At 37.6% G+C, this 24,203-nt stretch overlaps 1 protein-coding gene and 1 pseudogene across 1 annotated transcript; both read left to right on the top strand.

The window, feature by feature from the left end:
- LOC139184868 (olfactory receptor 1165-like) overlaps positions 1–20,526 on the top strand; it is an 82,777-nt pseudogene extending 62,251 nt beyond the window's left edge.
- On the top strand, positions 175–6,523 carry LOC139184815 (olfactory receptor 5D13-like). The gene is made up of 2 exons (XM_070795616.1): positions 175–945; positions 3,722–6,523. Exons 1-2 carry the CDS (start codon positions 539–541, stop codon positions 4,254–4,256), a joined length of 942 nt encoding a protein of 313 aa, XP_070651717.1. The 5' UTR covers positions 175–538; the 3' UTR covers positions 4,257–6,523.
- Positions 20,527–24,203: the final 3,677 nt, after the last annotated feature.

Consider the following 24,203-nt stretch of genomic DNA (forward strand, 5'->3'; position numbering starts at 1 on the left):
ACAATGTTTTTCTTTCCACAGTTTGAAGTGAGGGTTAAAATTTAAATTCTCATGGAAAAAACAATAACTCTTACCTGCTTACAGGACCTCTCAGCCTAGAAGGTACATCTGATAGTTACAATTTGTAACCTCACAGACACAGAGGAGGGCTTGGAAACTTGGGACAATAAGATAATAAAATTATCTTATTATCATTTGATAATAAAATTATCAAATGAAGGTGGAACCAGAAAGATAATCCAGATCTCATATACATAGCACCATATTTTCTCCATAAATTGCATATCAAATGATCTCCCAGAGATGCTTTACAGATGACAGCCAATAGGTGTCTGAAGAGATAAAAGTTGTCATAGAAGAAATAAGAAAGTCTTGAAACAAGTATTGGGGCACGAATGTCAAGGACATGGTCCAGAGTTACAGTGACTGCTCTAGTTTTGTGCTAAGAAATTCAGACCACAATCCTTTCATGATTAACAGGTATTAGTATTTATTCCTTTGTAGGTAATTCAGGTCCCCGGAAGATGTTACTTCCTAAATGGATCTCCTCAGGCCTCCCAACAATGTGACTGAATTTGCTTTCTTGGGACTCATGCAGAATCCACACCTACAGAAAATACTTTTCATTGTCTTTCTGTTCATTTTCCTGTTAACTCTGCTGGCCATTCTGCTCATTGTCATCACCATCTCCCTAAGCCCTACACTTTCTGCTCACATATATTTCTTTCTCATTTACTTGGCCTTAACAGATGCTTTTCACACATCTGCCGTTACACCCAAAATGATAATTCCTCTGTTGTACCAAAAAAGAATCACCTCCTGGAGTGACTCCTTGAATCAGATCTTTTTGGCACACTTCCTAGGAGGCTCAGACATCATAGTCCTCACTGTCATGGCCTATGACCGGTATGTGGGCATCTATAAGCCTCTGCACTACACGACCATCCTGCAAAAGGGGCTCTGCCAACTCGGTGGTGGTGGCTTGGACTGGAGGGATCCTATCTGCTGCTGTGCAAATTCTCTTCATGGTTGACTTGACTTTCTGTGGTTTCAATGCCGTTGATCATGTCACATGTGATTTCTTCTCACTCTTGGAAACTGCCTGCAGTGACACAAGATTGGAATGGCAGTGACAGCAAACAGTGGGGCCATGTGTTTGCTCATGTTTTTCCTGCTCCCCATCTCCTGCACAGTCATTCTGAGTTCCCTGAAGTTCTAGAGGAAGACGCCAGGCCCTCTCTGCATGTGGCCCCCGCTGTCAGTAGCGGTGCTCTATTCTGTCCCTGTATATTCTGCTACACACTTCCTGGGACCAGTCACCCTGGGGACAAGTCGGTAGCTGGGCTCTTTACAATCCTCATTCCCATGTTAGATACTATCATTTACACAGTGAAAAACACAGAAGTGAAAAATGCTGTTAGGATTTTGTTGAAGAAGAGAGTAACTTAATTTGTACAAGATGCCAAGTAAGTAATCATTTACACACATAGGGAAAATTGTTCCTGTTGTAGACTGTGAAAGAAAATTTTAAAATTTTGCAGATCACTGACAGAAGAAAACAATGTCCTAAGCATTAACATTTGTTGAATATTTAACAATGACTACACATTTAGGTGAGGGACAGGGAAGACTGGTGAACCGCAGTCCATTGGGTCATTAAGAATTGGATATGACTAGGTGACTGAACAATAACAAGGCATTCATCAAGCATTTTGATAACTTCAGTGCACTTTACCAAGGCTTCAATGTTCATATCCATGGATTCAAAATAGACCTTGGAAAGGATAACAATTACACTCTAGGTGATGATTACAGAATAAGTTTTTTCTCCAGAGTGTTACTGTTGCTCTATTCAATTCTTCATATTGTCACTTGTATGAAATAGGTTTTTCCATAGTACCCTAATTTTAGAACTTCTTTTGTTTTTGCTTAGCCTGTGCTTAAACAAATCAGGGATAGAAACTCTTAGTTAGAAATGTTGAGAAAGACAACATAGTGGAGGTATCCACAGATTTTCTTTTTTTTTTTTTTCTTTGCCCTACAATTTTATGCAATGCATAAAGTGAGAAACTCACAAAAGGAGAAAGGAATAATTTATGATCAATGTCTAATTCCTTTTGTGACACAAACATTAAGCCAGAACTTTGAAATTATTCCTTATTTATACTTATTTTCATAAATATCTCTATGGTTCACAGTTCTTCTTGAATATGAAAGAATTTTTTTTTCATACCAAAACTTGAGGAGTCATTTGAAACTAGAAGGGTAAACATACTTTATCAAATTTCAAAAGAAAGTCATATGGTTAGAGTCCAAAGCTATTTTTCTGTAGGTCTGATACATATATTTGCATTACATGAACCATTTATTATCTACCAGACACATTCATTTCATTTACTTATTCATGTATTAAACTGGTGTTTTCATTATCATTATCCCCATTTTATAGAGAAGCACATTGATGCCAAAAGTGTTTTATTAACTTACTGAACTTATATCAACTTCAGTTCAATTCAGTTGCTCAGTTGTGTCTGATTCTTTGTGATCTCATGGACTGCAGCATGCCAGGCTTCCCTGTCCATCACCAGCTCCTGGAGTTTACTCAAACTCATGTCCATCTCATCTTTGATGCCATCCAACCATCTCATCCTCTGTTGTACTCTTCTCCTCCTGCCTTCAATCTTTCCCAGCATCAGAATCTTTTCTAATGAGTCAGTTCTTCTCATCATGTGGCCAAAGTATTGGAGTTTCAGCTTCAACATCAGTCCTTCCAATGAATATTCAGGACTGATTTCCTTTAGGATGGACTGGATGTATCTCTTTGCAGTCCAACGGACTCTCAAGAGTCTTCTCCAACACCACAGTTCAAAAGCATCAATTCTTCCAGTGCTCAGCTTTCTTTATAGTCCAACTCTCATATCCATACTTCTCCCATAAAGTGTGTCAGGAGTCATTACATTGAAAGACATCTTCCTTTCAAAAGTTGCAGCTGCAAACTTCTAATCCAGGCCTTAAAAAAAAAAAAAAAAATCAGTCTTTCTTTCAGAAGAAACACAGCTGTCTGTGGTATGTTTAGGTGTATAGACAAGAAAATTATCTGCAATTTTAATGATTCACTTTGTCCTTCAGGAAGATGGTGTTAAATTTGTTGTAGCCTATTTCACATCAGTTCAGTTCAGTTCAATTCAGTCGCTCAGTCATGTCCGATTCCTTGCGACCCCATGAATTGCAGCACACCATGCCTCCCTGTCCATCACCATCTCCTGGAGTGAGAAACTTTTATGTTTCACTTGATTGTCAATCATTTTCCATTCTGATTTTGATGATTTAATTATATAGTAGAGATATTATCATATTGACCATTTGTGTGGAATTATTTTTACAACTTGTGATTTGCTTTTAATTTTTTATACTGTGCAAAATTTTTGGCCATGTAGAAATACTTAACATCTACCTAATCAAGTCTAACACAATTTTCTTTGGCGTTAATTTCTCAATAGAAAGAATTTCCCTATTTCAGTGTCACCACAATATCTTCATATTCTTCCAACATTTAATTTTTAAATTTTCTATTGTTTTATATATTATGTTTAAACTTTTGGGCCACCTATATTGTGTTGTGAGGATTTAAGTTGGTAATACATTTTAATTATTTTTATGGCCATTTTTATAGCTGCCTATAGCAGTTCAACTTCAGCTTCTTCAGTGTTACTGGTTGGGGCATGTCCCAGAAGCTTTGTTCCTTATTGGTAGGTGCATCATACTCTTGGGGTACAGTCTGTTCCCTGACTCTTACCTACTTTTTATCTGAATTGTCCTTTAGAGGAAATAATATCATAAATAACTTTGTCTGTGAGCAGGCGGCCTTTGTTGCTGTTTCCTGCTCTGACCCCTACATTAGCCAGGAGATCATTTTAGTCTCTGCCATGTTTAATGAAATAAGCAGCCTGATGATTATTCTCACCTCCTATATTTTCATTTTTATCACTGTCCTGAAGATGCCTTCAACTGGGGGGCACCACAAACCCTTCTCCACCTGTGCCTCCCACCTGACTGCCATTACCATCTTCCATGGGACCATCCTTTTCCTTTACTGCGTTCCTGACTCCAGAAGTTCATGGCTCATGGTCAAGGTGGCCTCTTTCTTTTACACAGTGGTCATCCCCATGCTGAACCCAGTGATCTACAGCCTTAGGAACAAAGAAGTGAAAGAGACTGCTAGGAAGCTAGTCAATACCAAATTATTATGTCAATGATTGTAAAATGGCTTAGGTTTGCTTTTTCATTTACAAGAGCACTGTAGAGAACTGTCCAAGTTTTCTAGCATTTTTAATAGCATTTCAAATTCCAATTTTTAGGAAACAAAAGAGTGTACACATTTAATGTAATTCCCTTGTTGATACATCATTCAACAACTTTAGTAAACTGTAGAGAATTAGCAATAAAATACTAAATAACACCTAATTAAAGCCTAGACTATTTAAGTCTCTAGATAAAGTGTTTGTCATGTAAAGATTTCTTAAGAAAGACACATTACCATTTGGCAGTTCAGGTGAATCTTCTTTTTCTCTTTTCTTTAAGTCATTATAAGTCATTGAAGAATGGATTTGAGTTGTCATGAAAGTTTATAGTTAACCATGAGGGAGTTACATCAGTTGAATCATAGTAGCTAAGAGTTGTTCAACTGCTACTGCTACTGCTACAGCTAAGTCACTTCAGTTGTGTCCGACCCTGTGTGACCCCATAGACAGCAGCCCACCAGGCTTCCCCGTCCCTGGGATTCTCCAGGCAAGAACACTGGAGTGGGTTGCCATTTCCTTCTCCAATGCATGAAAGTGAAAAGTGAAAGTGAAGTCGCTCAGTCGTGTCCAACCCTCAGCGACCCCATGGACTGCAGCCTTCCAGGTTCCTCAATCCATGGGATTTTCCAGGCAAGAGTACTGGAGTGAGGTGCCATTGCCTTCTCCAAGAGTTGTTCAACACTAAGACACTAAAGTTAAAAGACATGCCTGTGCTTAGTTGCTTAGTCATGTCCGACTCTTTACAATTCTATGGGCTTTGGCCTGCCAGGCTCCTGTGTCCCTGGCAAGAATACTGGAGTGGGTAGTCATTCTCTTCTCCAGGGAATCTGCATGACCAGTAATCAAACCTATGTCTCCTGCATTGCAGGCAGATTCTTTGCCATCTAAGGTACCAGAGAAGCCTCAATTTAAAGGATATATTTATTTAACACCGCATAGAAAGAATTGGTACATTATAAGTGCAAAGAAGTCATGTCTCTGCCCCCACAAAGTCCTGAATATGATTTGGTAAAATTCTACTTGTTAATATAAAATTTATTTGCCTTTTGTACATAATTCATCAAAAATAAAATTAAGAAATGCACACTTCAGAAATAGTTCCAGCTAAATCTAAAATAGTCTTTCGTGGCAGTCAAATGACGTATAAAATAGCTATTGCTATACAATGATAACATAACGAGAACTTCATTGGTAAGTAACATTAATGATGGATTGAATGGGGACCCTGCTAATACCAATTAGAGCATCTTGGTTAACCTGATTTAATTTTGCTTAACTAGCAAACTCATGGACTTCCCTGGTGGCTCAGATGATAAAGAATTCGCTTGCAATGCAGGAGACTTTTGTTCTATCCCTGGGTGGGGAAGATCCCCTAGAGAAAAGGAAGGGAACCCACTCCAGTATCCTTGCCTGGAGAATCCCATGACAGAGGAGCCTGGCGGGCTTCATTCCATGGAGTTACAAAGATTCAGACACGACTGAGCAGCTGACACACTTCACAGTAAACTCACATCCACTCTAAGGAGTGGACTCTATTTGACATGTGCTGTGGTGCTTCCCAGGTGGCACTAGTGGTAAAGAACCTGCCTAACAATGCAGGCAATGTAGGAGACATGGATTCAATCCCTGGGTTGGGAGGATCCTCTGGAGGAGGGCATGGCAACCCATTCCATTATTCTTGCCTGGAGAATTCCATAGACAGTGAAGCCTGGTGGGCTACAGTCCATAGAGCGGCAAGGAATCAAACACCACTGAAGCGACATAGCATGCACACACCTTGGTGTCATGTGTACCCAGCCCCTCCTCCCTAAATAGACTCTACTATCACATAAGATATATATTATCTGCCAGAAATTGGGGGAAAAGCCTAACACTTCTTTGTAAAAGACTATTTTTTTCCCTGCTAAGCATTTTGTCTAATAGTAATTCTATGTTCATCCATGTGAGAGGAACCACCAAACTTATTCTGTATGTCTGTAGTGATTCCCTGGTGGCGCAGACGGTAAAGCGTATGCCCGCAATGCGGGAGACCCGGGTTTGGCAAAATCCCCTGGAGAAGGAAAGGGCAACCCACTCCAGTACGCTTGCCTAGAAACTTCCATGGATGGAGGAGCCTGGTGGGCTACAGTCCATGGGGTCACGAAGAGTCGGACATGACTGAGCGACTGAGCGACTTCAATAACTAAATATGTTGAGAATATTTTCACATGCTTGTTGGACATTTGTAAATTTTGTGTTGTATCTGATTTGACTTTTTGTCTTTATTGTTTCTTCTGTGTACCTTTTCTTTTCATTTTATTGATAATGTTTTTAATATACAAATATATTAAATTTTGAGGAAGTTCAATTTATTTATTTATTTATTTATTGTCACTTATGTTTTTGTTTCCCTATCTAAGAATCTACTGCCAAATTCAAGGCCATGAAACTTAAGGCCTGTGTTTTTCTTGTAAGATTTTTATAGTTTATGCTCTTTCATTCAGGTCCTTGTTCACTTTCTGAGTTAATTGTTGTATATAGTATGAGGTAAGTGTCCAATCCCATAATTATGCTTGTGAACACCCAGTTGTCCTGGCATCATTTATTTGAAGAAGAATCTATTCTTTCTCCAATGAATATTAAGAGAATCATAACCTCAGAAGCACCATGATGATGGTGAGGTACAAGTTGGGAGAAATCAGAGCCCATATAGGGCACAGTTACCCAGTCAAAATGTATTTTGAATCTTCCACTAGTGAGAAATAAGCTTGTTGTTATTGTTGTTCAGTCACTAAGTCGTGTCCGAGTCTTTGCCACCGCATGGACTGCAGCATGCCAGGCTTCCCTGCCCTTCACTGTCTCCTGGAGTTTGCTCACACTCATGTCCATTGAGTCAGTGATGCCATCTGACCATCTTATCCTCTGCTGCTCTCTTCTCCACTAGCCTTCAATCATTCCCAGCATCGGGGTCTTTTCTGGTGAGTCAGCTCTTCATGTCAGGCGACCAAAACACTGGACCTTAAGCTTCAGCATCAGCCCTTCCAATGAATATTCAGGGTTGATTTCCTTCAGGATTGACTGGTTGGATCTTCCTGTCCGAAGGACTCTCAGGAGTCTTCCCCAGCGCCACAATTTGAAAGGACAATTCTTTGGCACTTTGTCTTCTTTATGATCCAACTCTCACATCCATACCTGGCTACTGGAAAAAACATGGCTTTGACTATATGGACTTTTGTTGACAAAGTGATGTCTCTGGTTTTGAATATGCTGCCTAGTTTTGTCATTACTTTCCTCCCACGGAGCAAGTGCATTTTAATTTCATGGGTGCAGTCACCATAAAGCAATGATTTTGGAGCCAAAGAACATAAAATCTTTCACTGCTTCCACTTCAGCTCCTTCTGCATCAAGTTATTATTATTCTTAACCTGTGTCCTTAAAGCCAAGATGGGTAGTTATGAAAATTAGTGAAAATATCATCCTTTTCATAAACAGATATTTTTAGAAAACATATCATCATCCAAAATTTCTTTTTAGATTCAGTAATAAACATAAACATCTGAGAACATTCTATATTTGAAAAGCCAATGGAAGCTGTTTTCTATCAATAGAATCAATAGTGTAAATATAAAATAAATCTTATAGTACAAATATTGTAAAGTACAAAATATACAGTATAATTATAGTTTAGCAGCCATATGTTCAGAAACATAAGAATATATATATATATATCTTCATAAGAAAATTTTAAAAATTAAATATGGATTAATAAAATATAAATCTATTGCTGTATAATTTCCCCTTGTGTATTTATGTATTTTATATCCACATAAAATTTTTTAAAATGTTGTTTATTTTTTAAGATTAAATGAGTAAAGTTGATAATACAAATGCCCTAAGGCTTTAGAGAAATAATATACAATCAATATACCACCTGGGACAGAGTTCAGAGTTAAAATGTTATTAGTTGAATTGCAGGCATCAAGGCAGTACTTCAGTTATATTCTCTAGTTTTCACATGCCTAAGGTCATGATGGCATATATTTGTGATAAAGTTTGGTGCCAGGATTTACTTTTCAGGCTTGATCTTATCTTTGGTATCTCTGAGTTTTCTTAACAGATTGAACATCATAAAGTATGAAATAATTAATGAAAAATACTGGGCACTTTTACTATCCTTTTCAGGTGTGTTTCTATTAAGTACTAAGCAGCAGCATTGCTGGAGTTCATTAATCTTAGCAAAGAGTTCTTCATTAAATGACTCATTCAAGTTCTTCTGTATTTAGGTGAGTTGACTCATGTCTCCTTTGTTTTACTTAAAAAAGAAAACACAAAGATCCAGTAATCTTTGTAGGAGACAAACACATGTGTAAAACAAAGTGTCCACCAAGGACCACTTTTTGGCTGAGAAGGTTTATGGAGTTATATTCCAATTCTTTCTTTCAAATAATTTGTATCCTAGTTTTCTCATTGGGTATTCACCATAAAGTCAGAAATGGAGAATTCTCCTTTTGGCAAAAGGGAGGATTATAACAAAGTGGGCCTTGTCTTCAAGATTTTCCTGTAATTTTCTAGAAATAAAATGACAGTAACAACCATATTTATAAATAATAAGGATATAACCTACAGTAATTGTGAGTGATAAATATGCAAGTTTGTCTGCATACAGAGAGGATGAAACAATGAGTCATATCTATAAAAGTAGGTGGTAAAATAAAGCAAACATCATAAGAAAGAATAAAATAGGGAAATAAATTATAAAGAAATAGGTGTGTACTATATAGCAGAGGTTGATAAATCCACCTTCACTAAGAAGGATGTATTAAGTGATAATGAGGTTGAATTTATAGATCCAAGCAGTTTCTGGGAAAGTCATACTGAATAATGTTAATGTTATACATTTGCTATTAACATTTATTTAGAATCTTAAAGTCACTGTTATACTAAACAATCATGGAAAATTATTCTCATAATCTTGCACAGAGCATTTTAAATTGAAGCAATGTGGCTGGAATAATAGTCATAATCAATCTTTGCAGTGCTGAGACCTTACAAAGTATTGTTACAGAGGATCTGTTGTGGACATGGTCTTTGGAAGATATCTTTCTTATAAGTTCATCATGTGGGAATCAGAGAAAGCTATGCAGCCCACCAAGCTCCGCTGTCCCTGGGATTCTCCGGGCAAGAACATTGGAGTGGGTTGCCATTTCTGTCTCCAATACATGAAAGTGAAAAGTGAAATTGAAGTCTCTCAGTTGTGTCCAACTCTTAGTGACCCCATGGACTGCAGCACACCAGGCTCCTCCGTCCATGAGATTTTCCAGGCAAGAGTACTGGAGTGGGGTGCCATTGCCTTCTCCATCCTTTTCCTCTACTGTGTTCCTAACTCCAGAAGTTCATGGCTCATGGTCAAGGTGGCCTCTGTCTTTTACACCCTGGTCATCCCCATGCTGAACCCACTGATCTACAGCCTCAGGAACAAAGATGTGAAAAAGTCAGTGAAGAAATTCATCAATATTAAATTGTTCTGTGATAAAATGTAAATCTAGAAAGATTTTTTGAGAGTAAGAGTTTCTCAATAGCAAATCGAATCATGAACCTATTTTAACTTTGCAATTGACAGGCCAATTTCTGTTCATGCTTTTATTTTATTAAAGTAACTTTAAAATTACAAATAAAAATAGAAATAAAAGACTACTTAAACTAAAAGTTTGATACAAACATTGAAATGTAATTTTTTGTGTGTATAATATCTGACCTTGTATTTGTCCTGGTTAAATTTCAGTTTAATTCAAGTCATGTGAACTGCAGGACTTTTAAAAGGATCTGAAGAGTTATAGCCTACAGTAAGGAAGTTTACATCTTAATGTAAAAGTAGTACATTGAGAGGTGCTCAGCATAAAACTCTAAGTGTCTTAAGACTTTATTAATTCCATAAGAAACATTTTGGCTTTGGAAGATTCCCAGGCAAACAAAGACAAATTTGAAATATATCTAACTTAAATAGTTCATAATATGGTATAGTTTAAATATAATTGATAATATAACCAGATATAAATTATTTTCTATGTGCTAGTGCAAGAAAATGATACAAAAGTTGGAGATATAATGTATACCTATCACTTAAGTTTTTCCACGTACATCATTGTGGTTGTACATTTTTAAATGTATTTATCTATCTCTTTTACTAGAAATTTTACTCAGGTAATTTTCAATCCATTTTAAGTTACAGTATCTTTAAACCAGTTCTCCCATGATAGTATAATATAACAACCAACAAATTGATTATGATTTAGTGTACAGATTTCAGTAAAGCATTAGCTATTTATTCATGAAAAAGAAATATTTATGAACTCCAGTAGGTTGCAACAACAGCTATTTTTGAAATAGTGACTTTACTGAGGCAGCTCTGCTGATTTGAGGCAGATCACTCGACCTTCAAGGCTGAGCTAATGGACCAACTAATCTTCACTCTACAGACCTGTATGTAAATCATCCTCCTTGGACCATTCTTATGTTGGAAGAAATCAAGTCCCTGTTTGGGTCTCATCTGTGTTTGAGTCAAAGTAAAAAAAAAAAAAAAAAAAAAAGAAGGCTAAACTCAAAGGCAAGGTTTGAAAATTTTTGCTTCTTTTAGAGCTGTTATGTTTTAGGTCAGGGGTATAGGGTCATATGAAGAAGTTGGCTCAATATTTGTGCCTGTATGATGCATGCCTTCTCAGTCAGGTCTGACATTGTGATGCCGTGGACTGTAACCCCTTGGGCTCCTCTGTTCATGGAATTTTCCAGACAAGAATACTGGAGTGGGTCGCCATTTCCTCCTCCAGGGGAACTTCCCAGGGTAGGAATCAAATCCAGGCCTCTCAGGGATTGAACCAGAGTCTCTGGCGTCCCCTTCACTGGCAGGCAGATTCTCTACCACTAGTGCCACCTGGAAAGCCCTGGCTCAAAATTCACAAAAAATTAATTAAAACATTTACCTCATCAAAGATAGTCAACCTTGATAATTCCAGGTAATTCTATATCAAATAACAGATAATCCATGACTATGACTGGTTTTACCAAAGGTTTTATAATTGACAGGTCACTGGATTGCTTTAAGCAAATGACTGATTGAGACTAAGTATAAGAACTTGCCTTTCCTATTTGTGTCTTACTAATCATTATTAATGTTTATAAGCAGAGAGCAGGGAGGGACCATGTGTTGTAGTTATAATTCAACATATTAAATATTGTTTGTTTTCTCCCATGATTTAGAGTTTTCCATGAAAATTAAATATTTACCATAATGCTTTACACTAAATCACATATCTTTTATTGTTTAGGGATAGACAACAAAATTCCCGACCCTCTTTATGTATGGCGATAGTGATAAGAATTTAACTTTTGCTTGTCATCCAAGGGTCATAACCCAATGTTCCTATCCAGTATAGGGAGTCCCGTCTAGTGTTCTGTGATGACCTGAAGAATGCAATGAGGACAGGGGAGGGAGCCAAGGATGGGAGTGGGTAGCTCTTCTCTTCTCCAGGTGATCTTTTCCCATCCAGGAATCAAACCCACATCTCCAAAATTGTAGGTAGATTCTTTACCATCTGAGCCACCAGGAAAGCCCTTACATAAGGGAAATTCAGAATCAAAAATTGTAAAAAGTTTAAAATATAAAATCTACTAGATTTAGTAGGAAATTAGTAAAAGAGCTCTTGATTCGAGTTTATAAAAAAACAGTTTCTTGATCTGTGATACCTGTCTCCATTCTTCCATATTCTACTAACCACAGCATCCTCCACTCCTAAAGATGGTACATTTCCAGTGTGATCATTACTGTGCAATATCATGATTAATTTTTTCAATACTTAAAAAAACTAATTCCCTAGTATAACCTTCTAGTGAGGTTTATGTTTTCCCAAAGAAATTCAAGTGGTAATTTTGGGGAAGACTTTCAAAGATGAGTATTTGGACAATATCTTTAGCCTTAAATGCAGAACAAGCATCACATGAATAAAAAAAATGTATTCCAATAATCAATGGTCTGTAATAATATTATGGTTTAAAAATTACCCTTTGTGGATACTGTAATGTAATGTTCACTGAACCAAAAGTTTTGAAAAATTGGGTGTCTGGTGAAGAATACTGTCATGAAAGTTGTGGTGACCACAGGAAATGGGAGAAAATGAGGTATGGGTTCTTTTGATTGTCCTGGGGAACTTATAGTAGGAAACTACAAAATTCTGGGCATCAACACTTTGGCAAAATTTACTTTGAAATAAGTTGAAATATCTTTGGTCAGCAATACGTGAACTGTGAACTTCTAGATGTTCAAGCTGGTTTTAGAAAAGGCAGAGGAATCAGAGATCAAATTGCCAACATCCTCTGGATCATGGAAAAAGCAAGAGAGTTCCAGAAAAACATCTATTTCTACTTTATTGACTATGCCAAAGCCTTTGACTGTGTGGATCACAAGAAACTGTGGAAAATTCTGAAAGAGATGGGAATACCAGACCACCTGACCTGGCTCTTGAGAAACCTATATACAGGTCAGGAAGCAACAGTTAAAACTGTACAAGAAATGACAGACTGGTTCCAAATAGGAAAAAGAGTATGTCAAGGCTGTATATTGTCACCCTGCTTATTTAACTTATATGCAGAGTACATCATGAGAAATGCTGGGCTGGAAGAAACACAAGCTGGAATCAAGATTGTCAGCTGCTGCTGCTAAGTTGCTTCAGTCATGTCTGACTCTGTGCGACCCCAGAGATGGCAGCCCACCAGGCTCCATCGTCTCTGGGATTCTCCAGGCAAGAACATGGGAGTGGGTTGCCATTTTCTTCTTCAATGCATGAAAGTGAAAAGTGAAAGTGAAGTCGATTAGTCGTGTCTGACTCCTAGCGACCCCATGGACTGCAGCCTACCAGGCTCCTCCGTCCATGGGATTTGCCAGGCAAGAGTACTGGAGTGGGTTGCCATGTCATTCTCTGATAAGATTGCTGGGAGAAATATCAATAACCTCATTTATGCAGCTGACACCACCCTTATGGCAGAAAGTGAAGAGGAACTAAAAAGCCTCTTGATGAAAGTGAAAGAGGAGAGTGAAAAAGTTGGCTTAAAGCTCAACATTCAGAAAACTAAGATCATGGTATCCGGTCCCATCACTTCAGGGGAAATAGATGGGGAAACAGTGGAAACAGTGTCTCACTTTATTTTTGGGGGGCTCCAAAATCACTGCAGATGGTGATTGCACCCATGATATTAAAAGACGCTTACTCCTTGGAAGGAAAGTTATGACCAACCTAGATAGCATATTCAAAAGCAGACATTACTCTGCCAACAAAGATCCATCTAGTTAGGCTATGGTTTTTTCAGTAGTCATGTGTGGATGTGAGTTGGATTGTGAAGAAGGCTGAGCACTGAAGAATTGATGCTTTTGAAGTGTGGTGTTGGAGAAGACTCTTGAGAGTCCCTTGGACTGCAAGGAGATCCAACCAGTTCATTCTGAAGGAGATCAGCCCTGGGTGTTCTTTGGAAGGAATGATGCTAAAGCTGAAATTCCAGTGCTTTGGCCACCTCATGCCAAGAGTTGATTCATTGGAAACGACTGTGATGCTGGGAGGGATTGGAGGCAGGAGGAGAAGGGGATGACAGAGGATGAGATGGCTGGATGGCATCACTGACTTGATGGACGTGAGTTAGAGTGAACTCCAGGAGTTGGTGATGGACAAGGAGGCCTGCCATACAGCGGTTCACACGGTCACAAAGAATCAGACATGACTGAGCAACTGAACTGACTGAACTGAGTGAGTGAGTGAATGAGTGAAGTCGCTCAGTCGTGTCCGACTCTTTGCGACCCCATGGACTGTAGCCTACCAGGCTCCTCCCTCCATGGGATTCTCCAGGCAAGAGTACTGGAGTGGGTTGCCATTTCCTTCTCCAGGGGATCTTCCCAACCCAGGGATCGAAGCTGGGTCTCCTGCGTTCCAGGCAGATGCTTTTAACCTCTGAGCCACCAGAAAAGTCCCGACTGAACTGAACTGAGCCCTAAAAGAATCTTCCTTTTTATTAAACCACTAGGAAAGTTCCCTAAATTTCTAAGTGGGAAAACTCTGTGTTAGAGACTATATAGTCCTTCACATTATAAAATAATTTTCTGTCTCACATGATCTGTGGCATTTTGCAATATTTATGGCATTCCAGTATACTATGACATTTTCCCCCAATTGCCTGTTTGTGTCTGTTAGGATACAATCTGATTTTGTATTAGGCCAAAAAAAAAAAAAAAACTTCTCCCTTTGAAAAAATTTCTTCAAAAATCTGTCTGGTTTCATTCACAATTTGCTTTAGTACCTCTCTAGCCTAGACTCTTGGAGAAGGACAACCCACTCCAGTACTCTTGCCTGGAAAATCCCATGGATGGAGGAGCTGGTAGGCTGTAGTCCATGGGGTCTCTAGTAGTCGGACATGACTAAGCGACTTCACTCTCACTTTTCACTTTCATGCATTGGAGAAGGAAATGGCAACCCAGTCCAGTGTTCTTGCCTGGAGAATCCCAGGGATTTGGGAGCCCAGTGGGCTGCCGTCTATGAGGTCAGACAGAGTCGGACAGACTGAAGCAACTTAGCAGCAGCAGCAGCAGCCTAGACGCTAGAATCTCAATATTTCTCCTGACAAATATTTTCCTGTAGTTTAACTTGCCTTTCTTTTAATTTTTCTTTTTCCCCACTCATTGTACTTGTTGTAGTTGTTTAAAAATAACAAGTCCTGTAAATAAAACCATTTAGTCATTTATTATTTAAATGAGCATTTGGCACTTCAATTCAGTTCAGTTCAATCACTCAGTCATGTCCAACTCTTTGCGACCCCATGAACTGCAGCATGCCAGGCCTCCCTGTCCATCACCAGCTCCTGGAGTCCACCCAAACCCATGTCCATCGAGTCAATGATGCCATCCAACTATCTCATCCTCTGTCGTCCCCTTCTCCTCCTGCCCTCAATCTTTCCCAGCATCAGGGTCTTTTCAAATGAGTCAGCTCTTCGCATTAGGTGGCCAAAGTATTGGAGCGCTTCAACATCAGTCCTTCCAATGAACACCCAGGACTGATCTCTTTTAGGATGGACTGGTTGGATCTCCTTGCAGTCCAAGGGACTCTCAAGAGTCTTCTCCAACACCACAGTTCAAAAACATCAATTCTTCTGCACTCATCTTTATTTATAGTCCAACTCTCACATCCATACTTTACCAATGGAAAAACCATAGCCTTGACTAGACAGACCTTTGTTGCCAAAAAGTAATGTCTCTGCTTTTTAATATGCTGTCTAGGTTGGTCATAACTTTCCCTCCAAGAAGTAAGCGTCTTTTAATTTCATGGCTGCAATCACCATCTGCAGTGATTTTGGAGCCCCCAAAAATAAAGTCAGCCACTATTTCCACTGTTTCCCCATCTCTCTGCCATAAAGTGATGGGACCAGATGCCATGATCTTAATTTTCTGAATGTTGAGCTTTAAGCCAACTTTTTCACTCTCCTCTTTTATTTTCATCAAAAGGCTCTTTAGTTCTTCTTCACTTTCTGCCATAAGGGTGGTGTCATCTGCATATCTGAGGTTATTGACATTTCTCCTAGCAATCTTGATTCCAGCTTGTGCTTCTTCCAGCATTTCTCATGATGTACTCTGAATATAAGTTAAATAAGCAGGGTGACAATATACAGCCTTGACATACTCCTTTTCCTATTTGGAACCAGTCTGTCATTCCACGTTCAGTTCTGTCACTTTACCTCTTCTACAAATCTTTTTATCTCAATTTGAAATAATTCTGTTTTTTAATACAAAAGATTCCATATCACAAATAATTAATATATTTATATTTAGAAACATATTTACATAATGCAATCCCCAACCTCTCTGTGGGAACATTCACAATCTGGGCTTCTCTATTTAGAAGCACAAACTTTATGTAATTAGGCCTTAAAGCTTTAATTAAACTCCATATTGGAGGATAAAAACACTGTTTCGATCCCTGATCTGGGAAGATTTCAAATATCATGGGCAACTAAGCCTGCGCACCATGACTACCGAGCCTGTGTTCTGGAGCCCATGAACCTAAAATAAATAAATATTTTTTTAAAGAAACAAGTTAGTGTCATATACACAGTGCTTGCTTTAACTGCAACTAGCATTCAATTCTGAACAAAATTTGGAAGAAAGGAATTTAGAATCAGAGTAATACTTTATATAATTAATAAAATTAAAAGTAGAACTTGTTGCATTAATTATCTTTGATCTATATGGACTTCAGCTATTTTTATCATTTATATTTGGCTTACTAATACAAAGCATACTAAGAAATCTATAAAATAGCAAAAAAGTCAAAAACCAAAAACCTTCTATTTCAAGAGATTCTCTTTTAAAAGTCTCCTTTGGTTGGAATTACAAGTATATTTGGTGATTCAATCCCTGCCCTGACCAACCTTCAGTTGAAATATCAGGCCAACTGCTTTGATGTTGTTGACAATATATGCTCAAACAGGTAAGCAGACATTTTCTTCATTTCTTAGCCATCACATATTAAAAATAGCTTACACTTGTAAATGTGAACTTCAATTAGCTACTGAATTGTAGGTTACCTGCTTGGCTAAATCTTCCAAAATTAGCTGCACTAGAATTGTCAATCACTTTGAATAACTTGTGTAATCTTTGTTTTCCAACGCCACTACATAAGTATGTATCAAGATTTCCTACACAGGAAACTGCTTGTGTATGTATGTGTGAAAGTGTGTGTATGTTTGGTTTTGTCTCACTTTTTGAGACCCTCTGGACTGTAGCCTGCCAGCCTCCGCTGTCCATGGAATTTTCCAGACAAGAATAATGGAGTGGTTGCAATTTCCTCTTCCAAAGAAACTATGTAGTAACATCTTATTGGGTCAATTACACGGCCTTCTTTCTTCTTGGTATGTGACATAAAGGAGTAGGTGCAGGGATCACATGGATGAATTTAAAATATTGGTGCTATGACCTCTATGACTGTAGTACAAAAATATTGTTGGATCTATCACCAGGATCATCAGTCAGTCAGTCATTTCAGTCACTCAGTCGTGTCCAACTCTATGCTACCCCATGGACTGCAGCACGCCAGGCCTCCCTGTCTACACCAACTTCCAGAGTTTACTCAAACTCATGACCATTGAGTCGGTGATGCCACCCAACCATCTCACCCTCTGCAGTCCCCTTCTCCTCCCACCTTCAATCTTTCCCAGCATCAGGGTCTTTTCCAATGAGTCAGGTCTTTGCATCAGGTGGCCAAAGTATTGGAGTTTCAGCTTCAGCATCAGTCCTTCCAATGAAAATTCAGGACTGATTTCCTTTAGGATTGACTGGTTGGGCCTCCTTGCAGTCTAAGCCAGTATCATAACACCTAATAAATCTCCGTCTACCAAGCCTTAGTTGACGGCACTCATATTCAGGGCATGACAAATAATAAGCCTAACTGGCTAAATGCAAAAATATGCATAGTATAATGTTGTGCATTTTGTATAGTGTATTGTTAACTGTGCTTTCATATCAATATATGTAGAGATATATAAGACTAAAAAGCATATCTTATCAGCCATAATTTGGGTTAGGGTCATTGGAAAATATGTTCATATAATTTTTCATGATTTTAAGAAGTATAGGCTCTGTATGGTCTTCCCAAGTGGCACTAGTGGCAACGAACTCTCCTGTCAATGCAGGAGACATAAGAGACATAAGTGAAGTGAAGTGAAAGTCGCTCAGTTGTGTCTGACTCTTTGTGACCCCATGGATTATACAGTCCATAGAATTCTCCAGGCCAGAATACTGGAGTGGGTAACCTTGAAGAGGGGTTTAATTCCGGGGTCAGGAAGATCCCCTGAAGGATAGCATGGCAATCCCCTCCAGTATTATTGCCTGGAGAATCCCATGGCCAGAGGAGCCTGGCAGGCTACAGTCCATGGGGTCGCAAAGAGTCCAACACAACTGAAGTGACTTAGCATGCATGAACACAGCCTCTGTATAGAGGTGAATTATTTTTAAAAACATCAGCAATAGGTCAATGACAAAAGAAATCATACTGTAAATTACAGAAGAGGAAGTTTCCTTTAGTTATTCTGTTTGTAGCTCATGACAATAAACTCTGTAAGAATTCTTCAGGGTTTGAGTCCCCAGGGTTAGGTGGTAAGATATAAAACAAATTAAAATACCATCATGAAGTATAATAGGTCTATCTATTACTTAAGGGTGTTTTCATTCTCCTTCTGCAATTTCATGACTGTTGCAAAAAGGACAGATGTTATTTCTTGCTATCTTTATTAACTATATTTTGCAGGAATCATCAGCTTTCTGATGAAAGGACTGGAAACATTTAAACCAAACTTTCAATGTTGATACTCAACATGTATGCAGCATATTAGTGTTATCAAGGAATCCATCATAAAAATACACCAAAGATATCTGGCGTTTGGTGAGTTGATTCAACCTAGGATCATCCTTTCACTCTGATCTGAGGGATATGGAATCCAGATGGTTTTTGTCAGAGGAAACCTACATGAGCTGAAAACAGCAATATACAGGCTAAATTCTACTTTTATTAGTCCCAGGACCATCGTGCATGTGCAGAAATTTCCTATTATATTTTTCTTTATGTATTAAAAGTGTTTAATCTTTCCCAGGTTAATTCTGCTGTTATCAGGTGACTGCCATAATCCAACCAATGATTTGTTTAGTTCTTTTTTTTTTTTTTTTCTGATTTCCTTCTATGTAGCCGGTGTTTTCATAGAATTATATTCTATCTTAGGGATATTTAATGCTCTAAGCATCACATTCATTTAGGAATCATTTATATATAATACTACTATTGATAAATACTATTCTTTCTTATTTTCCAGGTAAATAAACTAAAATTCTAAAGGATAAAGCTAATTTCCCATAATCAAATTCACTTAAGTTGTAAAGACTTCAACTTGACACTTCAGAACATTCCTGGGTATACACTGATCACACTGCCCTCACTAGCTTAGGTTGAGCTATCTTCAGTTTCTTTCACTCCACCTTCTCATGTTCCACTGCTCAATTTTAATTCTTATTTATTTTTATTTTTTTAAATCAACAGCCATGGTACTGAATGAAGGAAATCAGAGCTCTGTGAGCATGTTCATCCTCTTGGGCTTCTCAGAATATCCCCGCCTCCAGGCACCCCTTTTCTTGGTGTTTCTAACCATTTACACAGTCACTCTGGTGGGGAACCTTGGCATAATTGTGGTCATAAGGACCAGTCCCAAACTCCACACACCCATATTTTTTTCTCAGCCATCTATCCTTTTTGGATATTTGCTCTTCCAGCATTATTTATACCCAAACTCCTAGGTATCTTGGTTGTGGAAGACAGAGTTATCTATTTCAAAGGATGCATGGCATAGTTTTTCTTTGGCTGTGCATTTGTGATTACGGAGATGTCCATGCTAGCAGCAATGGCCTATGACCTGTTTGTGGCTGTTTGTAACCCCCTGTTCTACACAATTGCTATGTCTCCTAAGCTCTGCAGCCTCCTGGTCACTGGGACTTACACTTGGGGTGGAATGTGTTCCTTGACAATCACGTGTTCTCTTTTGGAGCTGTCCTTCTGCGGTTCTAATGTCATACATCAGTTTGGCTGTGAGTATTCTGCCATCATCTCTGCTTCCTGTTCTGACACCCATTTCAGTCAACTGATGTGTTTCATCATTTCTACACTCAATGAGGTGTGTAGCCTCCTGATTATCCTCACCTCCTATGCTTTCATAGTTGTCACAATCATCAAGATGCCTTCAGCTGGTGGACTCCGAAAAGCCTTCTCCACCTGTGCCTCCCATCTGACCGCCATCACCATTTTCCATGGGACTGTCCTGTTCCTTTATTGTGTACCCAACTCCAAAAGCTCATGGCTCCTCGTCAAAGTAGCCACTGTGTTTTTTACTGTCATGATTCCTATGCTGAATCCTCTTATCTGTAGCCTTAGGAATAAAGATGTGAAAAAGACAGTCAGGAGTTTGACAACCATGAAACTGCTTTCTCCCTCAGTATAATTCAGAAGTCCAATGGGACTGAAAAACCACTTGAATTAAAGACAAGCTGTGTATTAACCAAATAAGTATGCTTGTGTTCATATTATGCCCAATAATTTTCATATATATTTCTGATGCCAGTTTATCTTTATTATAAGTAAATATATGATTATGTTTCAAATAAATTGTATGTTGTATTTTACATTTTTTTTGATGGTCAGATGAGCTACAATTACTTCTCAGTTAATAGAGAAATAATACATTAAGTAAGTCAGAGTAATGAAAAGGGATATATAGTTAGAGACTCATTTCTTATGCTACAGTTTATATTGTGATTTGTAACAATGCTGCAAACACAGATGATAACTGTGTTTAGCGTCAGGGTTAAGGTTAGGGTTAGTGTTAGGGTTAGGGTTAAATTTGCACTTAGGTTCTCATAACTAACTCTTCTGATTGAATTTTATAAAATGCAACTTTTAGCTCTTCTCAAAACTTTATTTTACACCAAGTAAAATGAGGAGTTTTGAGTTAGCCTTATAAAAGTATTACCTGATTTTAAGCAAGAAGATCCTGAAAATAATAGCTAGTCTCTGTAGGCATCACTCATTTTTTGAATACCAGTATAATAGGGTTCAATCAAAGGTGTTTAATTGAATACTGAGAAAAAGTTAAATGTATTTCTAGGGATATATGATGATTACTCAGTGATAAAGCCCAAGTTAAGAACTGCTCTATTTTCTTTTCTTCTGACAAATACTTGTTTATGTCTCAGGTTTGCACTCATAATCCAAAGGAAAAGAAATGCTCTTCATCAATAATGAAGTATGAAAAAATTATAATGAGATTAACAGAGATGCTTCTGAGTAACTGGACCTAATCATGAATCTACCTCATTCAGTTTAATAAGTCTTTCTTATATTCCTTTGAAGTACCTGCCATTATCACATCTTCTTAATTATGGTAACTTTGAAGTAAATCTCACTATCCATTAGAGCAACTTCTGACATCTTTTCTTCCGTGTAAGTGGATCCTGTTTATCCTTGACCATTTCATTTTCATACAAACTTCAGTATTTATTATGTTCATTCTTTTAAAGCCTGAGACTATTAGGGGCTCTAAAATTTACATCACTTGTTCTTTAGCTCTGCATGTTCAAGCAGTCTTTGCTGTAACCATGCCTTCTCTGCTTCATTCATCTATGCTCCTTCATAATCATTACACATTTCTGAAGTTATGATGAGATCATATTAGCTGGGTTTTATTTTACCATTGTTTTAATTTATTCATTTTTATTTTTGGCTGTGCTGCGCAGCATGTGAGATCCTAGTTTCTCAACCAGGGATCAAGTCCGTGCTCCCTGCAGTGGAAGCAAAGAATCTTAACCCCTGTACCCCAGGGAAATCCCACCATTGTTTTTACTAATCTGGCTTTGCCATTTTATTTATTTCTCATTATCATTACTATGATTGATTTGGTTTCTGAGGGAAGAGAGAGACAACAAAGGCATGTTATGTATTGAGTTTGACATATTCAGTTAAAAATAATCCAAATTTTATCTCTTTCTTTACTGATTAGTGGAAAAAACTGGCATTGATAAAATTTTACAGGCATGGCAAATAATAAGATATTGTGAAGAATCTATATTAAGAAATTACAAATCTTAATGAAATAAACACATTCCTTGAAAAAGCAGCATTCAATCTTATACAATAAAAATAGAAAATATAAGTAAAATCTGATCTATTAGTGTAATGGATGTCTGTGTGTGCTCAGCCATGTCTGACTCTTTGTGACCCCATGGACTTTAGCCTGCCAGGCTTCTCTGTCCATGGGATTTTCCTGACAAGAATACTAGAGTGGGTGGTCATGCCCTTCTCCAGAAAATTTCCCTGACCCGGGATTAAACTCCCATCTCCTACATCTTCTGTATTGCAGGTGGATTCTTTACCACTGAGTCACTGGGGAAGCCCAAAGTAATGGAATTTGTTTTAAAAAATTTCCGCACAAAGAAATCCTATGCCCTGTTTATTATGTTGGTGAATTTCTCCAAACACTTAAGAAATATTGTCAATCATGCACAAATCTTTCTAGTGAATAGACTGAGAGAATATTAATAGGGCATTGTATTCACTTAGTCAGATTTTAACAATCAGTTCAAAGAAAGCTATTATGAGAAATAAATTTATAGATCAATTTGTCTCATGAGGTTAATGAATATTCAAGACAAAATATTAACACATTGGATTTTATTCCAGAAACTGAAAAGTGGTTTAATAGTTATGAATTAATAATCATAAACCAACATATTAAAATAAAAGGGAAGATACATAGTTCATGCAAATTACAGTTCTAGAAAAATAATTTGGTTAAATACAAAACTTATTCCACTCTGAATGGTTGATTTTTCTCAACTCACATTAATAAAATTGTTTTAGCTACAAGAAACTTTAAGTAATCCTAATATTAACTATTGAAATTACTGTGATTAATTTTAAAATTTTTTGGCTGTAATACTATGCATATATCTAAATTAACATCTCTCAAGAATGTACAAATCCAAAGGAAGTTCCCTAGAGTTTTAATCGAAAAGTTCATACTTCTTAGATGGCTGTGACAAATGTTTCTAGCATCCATGTCTTTAATAGAAATCAACCTCTTCCTGATAAGAGTATGAGTTTCTCTGGGGACTCAGATGGTAAAGAATCCACCTGCAGTGCAGGAGACCAGGGTTCTATCCATAGGTTGGGAAGATCCCCTGGAGAAGGAATGGTCAGCTATTCCAGTAATCTTGCATGGAGAATTCCATGGACAGAGGAGCTTGGCAGAATACAGTCCATGGGGTCTCAAAAAGTCAGATGACTGACTGACTAACATTATCACTTTCTTGTTAGAGTATAGAATGTCAAAAATAGGTTATCATTGTGAAAAATATGACCTGTTGACCAGTATGATGAATACCAGAAATGACTTTCTTTTGGTGTAATGAAGGTATTCAGGGGTTACAACTTAGCTATCAATAATTTCTTGATAATCCTTATGCTTGCAGGAGACCTGTATTCAATCCCTGGGTCAGGAAGATCCCCTGGAGAAGGAAATGGTAGCCCACTTCAGTATTTTTGCCTGGAGAACTGCATGGACAGAGGACCCTGGCAGGCTACAGCCCATGGGGTTGCAAAGAGCGGACACCACTGAGAGAAAACACACACACACATACGTGTTTGCATGAATAAGTCTTGCAAATTACACTTTTAAACAGTCATTTCTATTTGCTCACCATTAGAACACAATGATGCAATTGATATTTTTATATATACTCATTTATGCAACACTACTGTGTTCTGTTATTATTTTCTCATATTTTCATCGTAGATTCCTTAGGACTGTCTATATACAGAATCTAGCTGGCAAATAAAGACAGTTTTACTTTCTACTTTTCAGTAATTATAATTTTCTTTCCTTATTCAACAAAAATTTAAAATAAGATGTTAATTAAAAGTGGTTAAGGACATTATTTTCTTGGCTGTTATACACAGAGTTAGGAGAAAATCAAGTTATTTTACTTTATGTAGGATTTTTTTCCTATTTTCTGTTTCTATACTAGACATAATATTAGCTAGAGGTATTTTTGTAGATGATCTTTATCAGGTTGAAGGAATTTTCTTATATATCTTCTTTACTGTTATACAGGTAATCATTTTATTTTCTTTCCATCTGAGTCATTGTTTATTTTCCTATTATATACTGTGATATTTTATTTTCTAATATTTCATTCAGTATTTCTGAGATGAAGTACATTAGTTATCTTGATCTATGTTTTTTGTTTGTTTACAACATCTTTGTCTGGTGTTGGTGTTGATGGTTGTTGATTAGTTACTAAGT

This window comes from Bos indicus, chromosome 9 (assembly GCF_029378745.1).
Source record: "Bos indicus isolate NIAB-ARS_2022 breed Sahiwal x Tharparkar chromosome 9, NIAB-ARS_B.indTharparkar_mat_pri_1.0, whole genome shotgun sequence".
In the NCBI taxonomy this organism is placed as follows: Eukaryota; Metazoa; Chordata; class Mammalia; order Artiodactyla; family Bovidae; genus Bos; species Bos indicus.

Coding starts and splice junctions, on each gene's coding strand:
- LOC139184815 (XM_070795616.1), top strand. CDS start 539: ATGGATCTCCTCAGGCCTCCCAACAATGTGACTGAATTTGCTTTCTTG. Junction 946..3,721: donor CCTCTGCACTACACGACCAT/CCTGCAAAAGGG, acceptor TACTGGTTGGGG/CATGTCCCAGAAGCTTTGTT.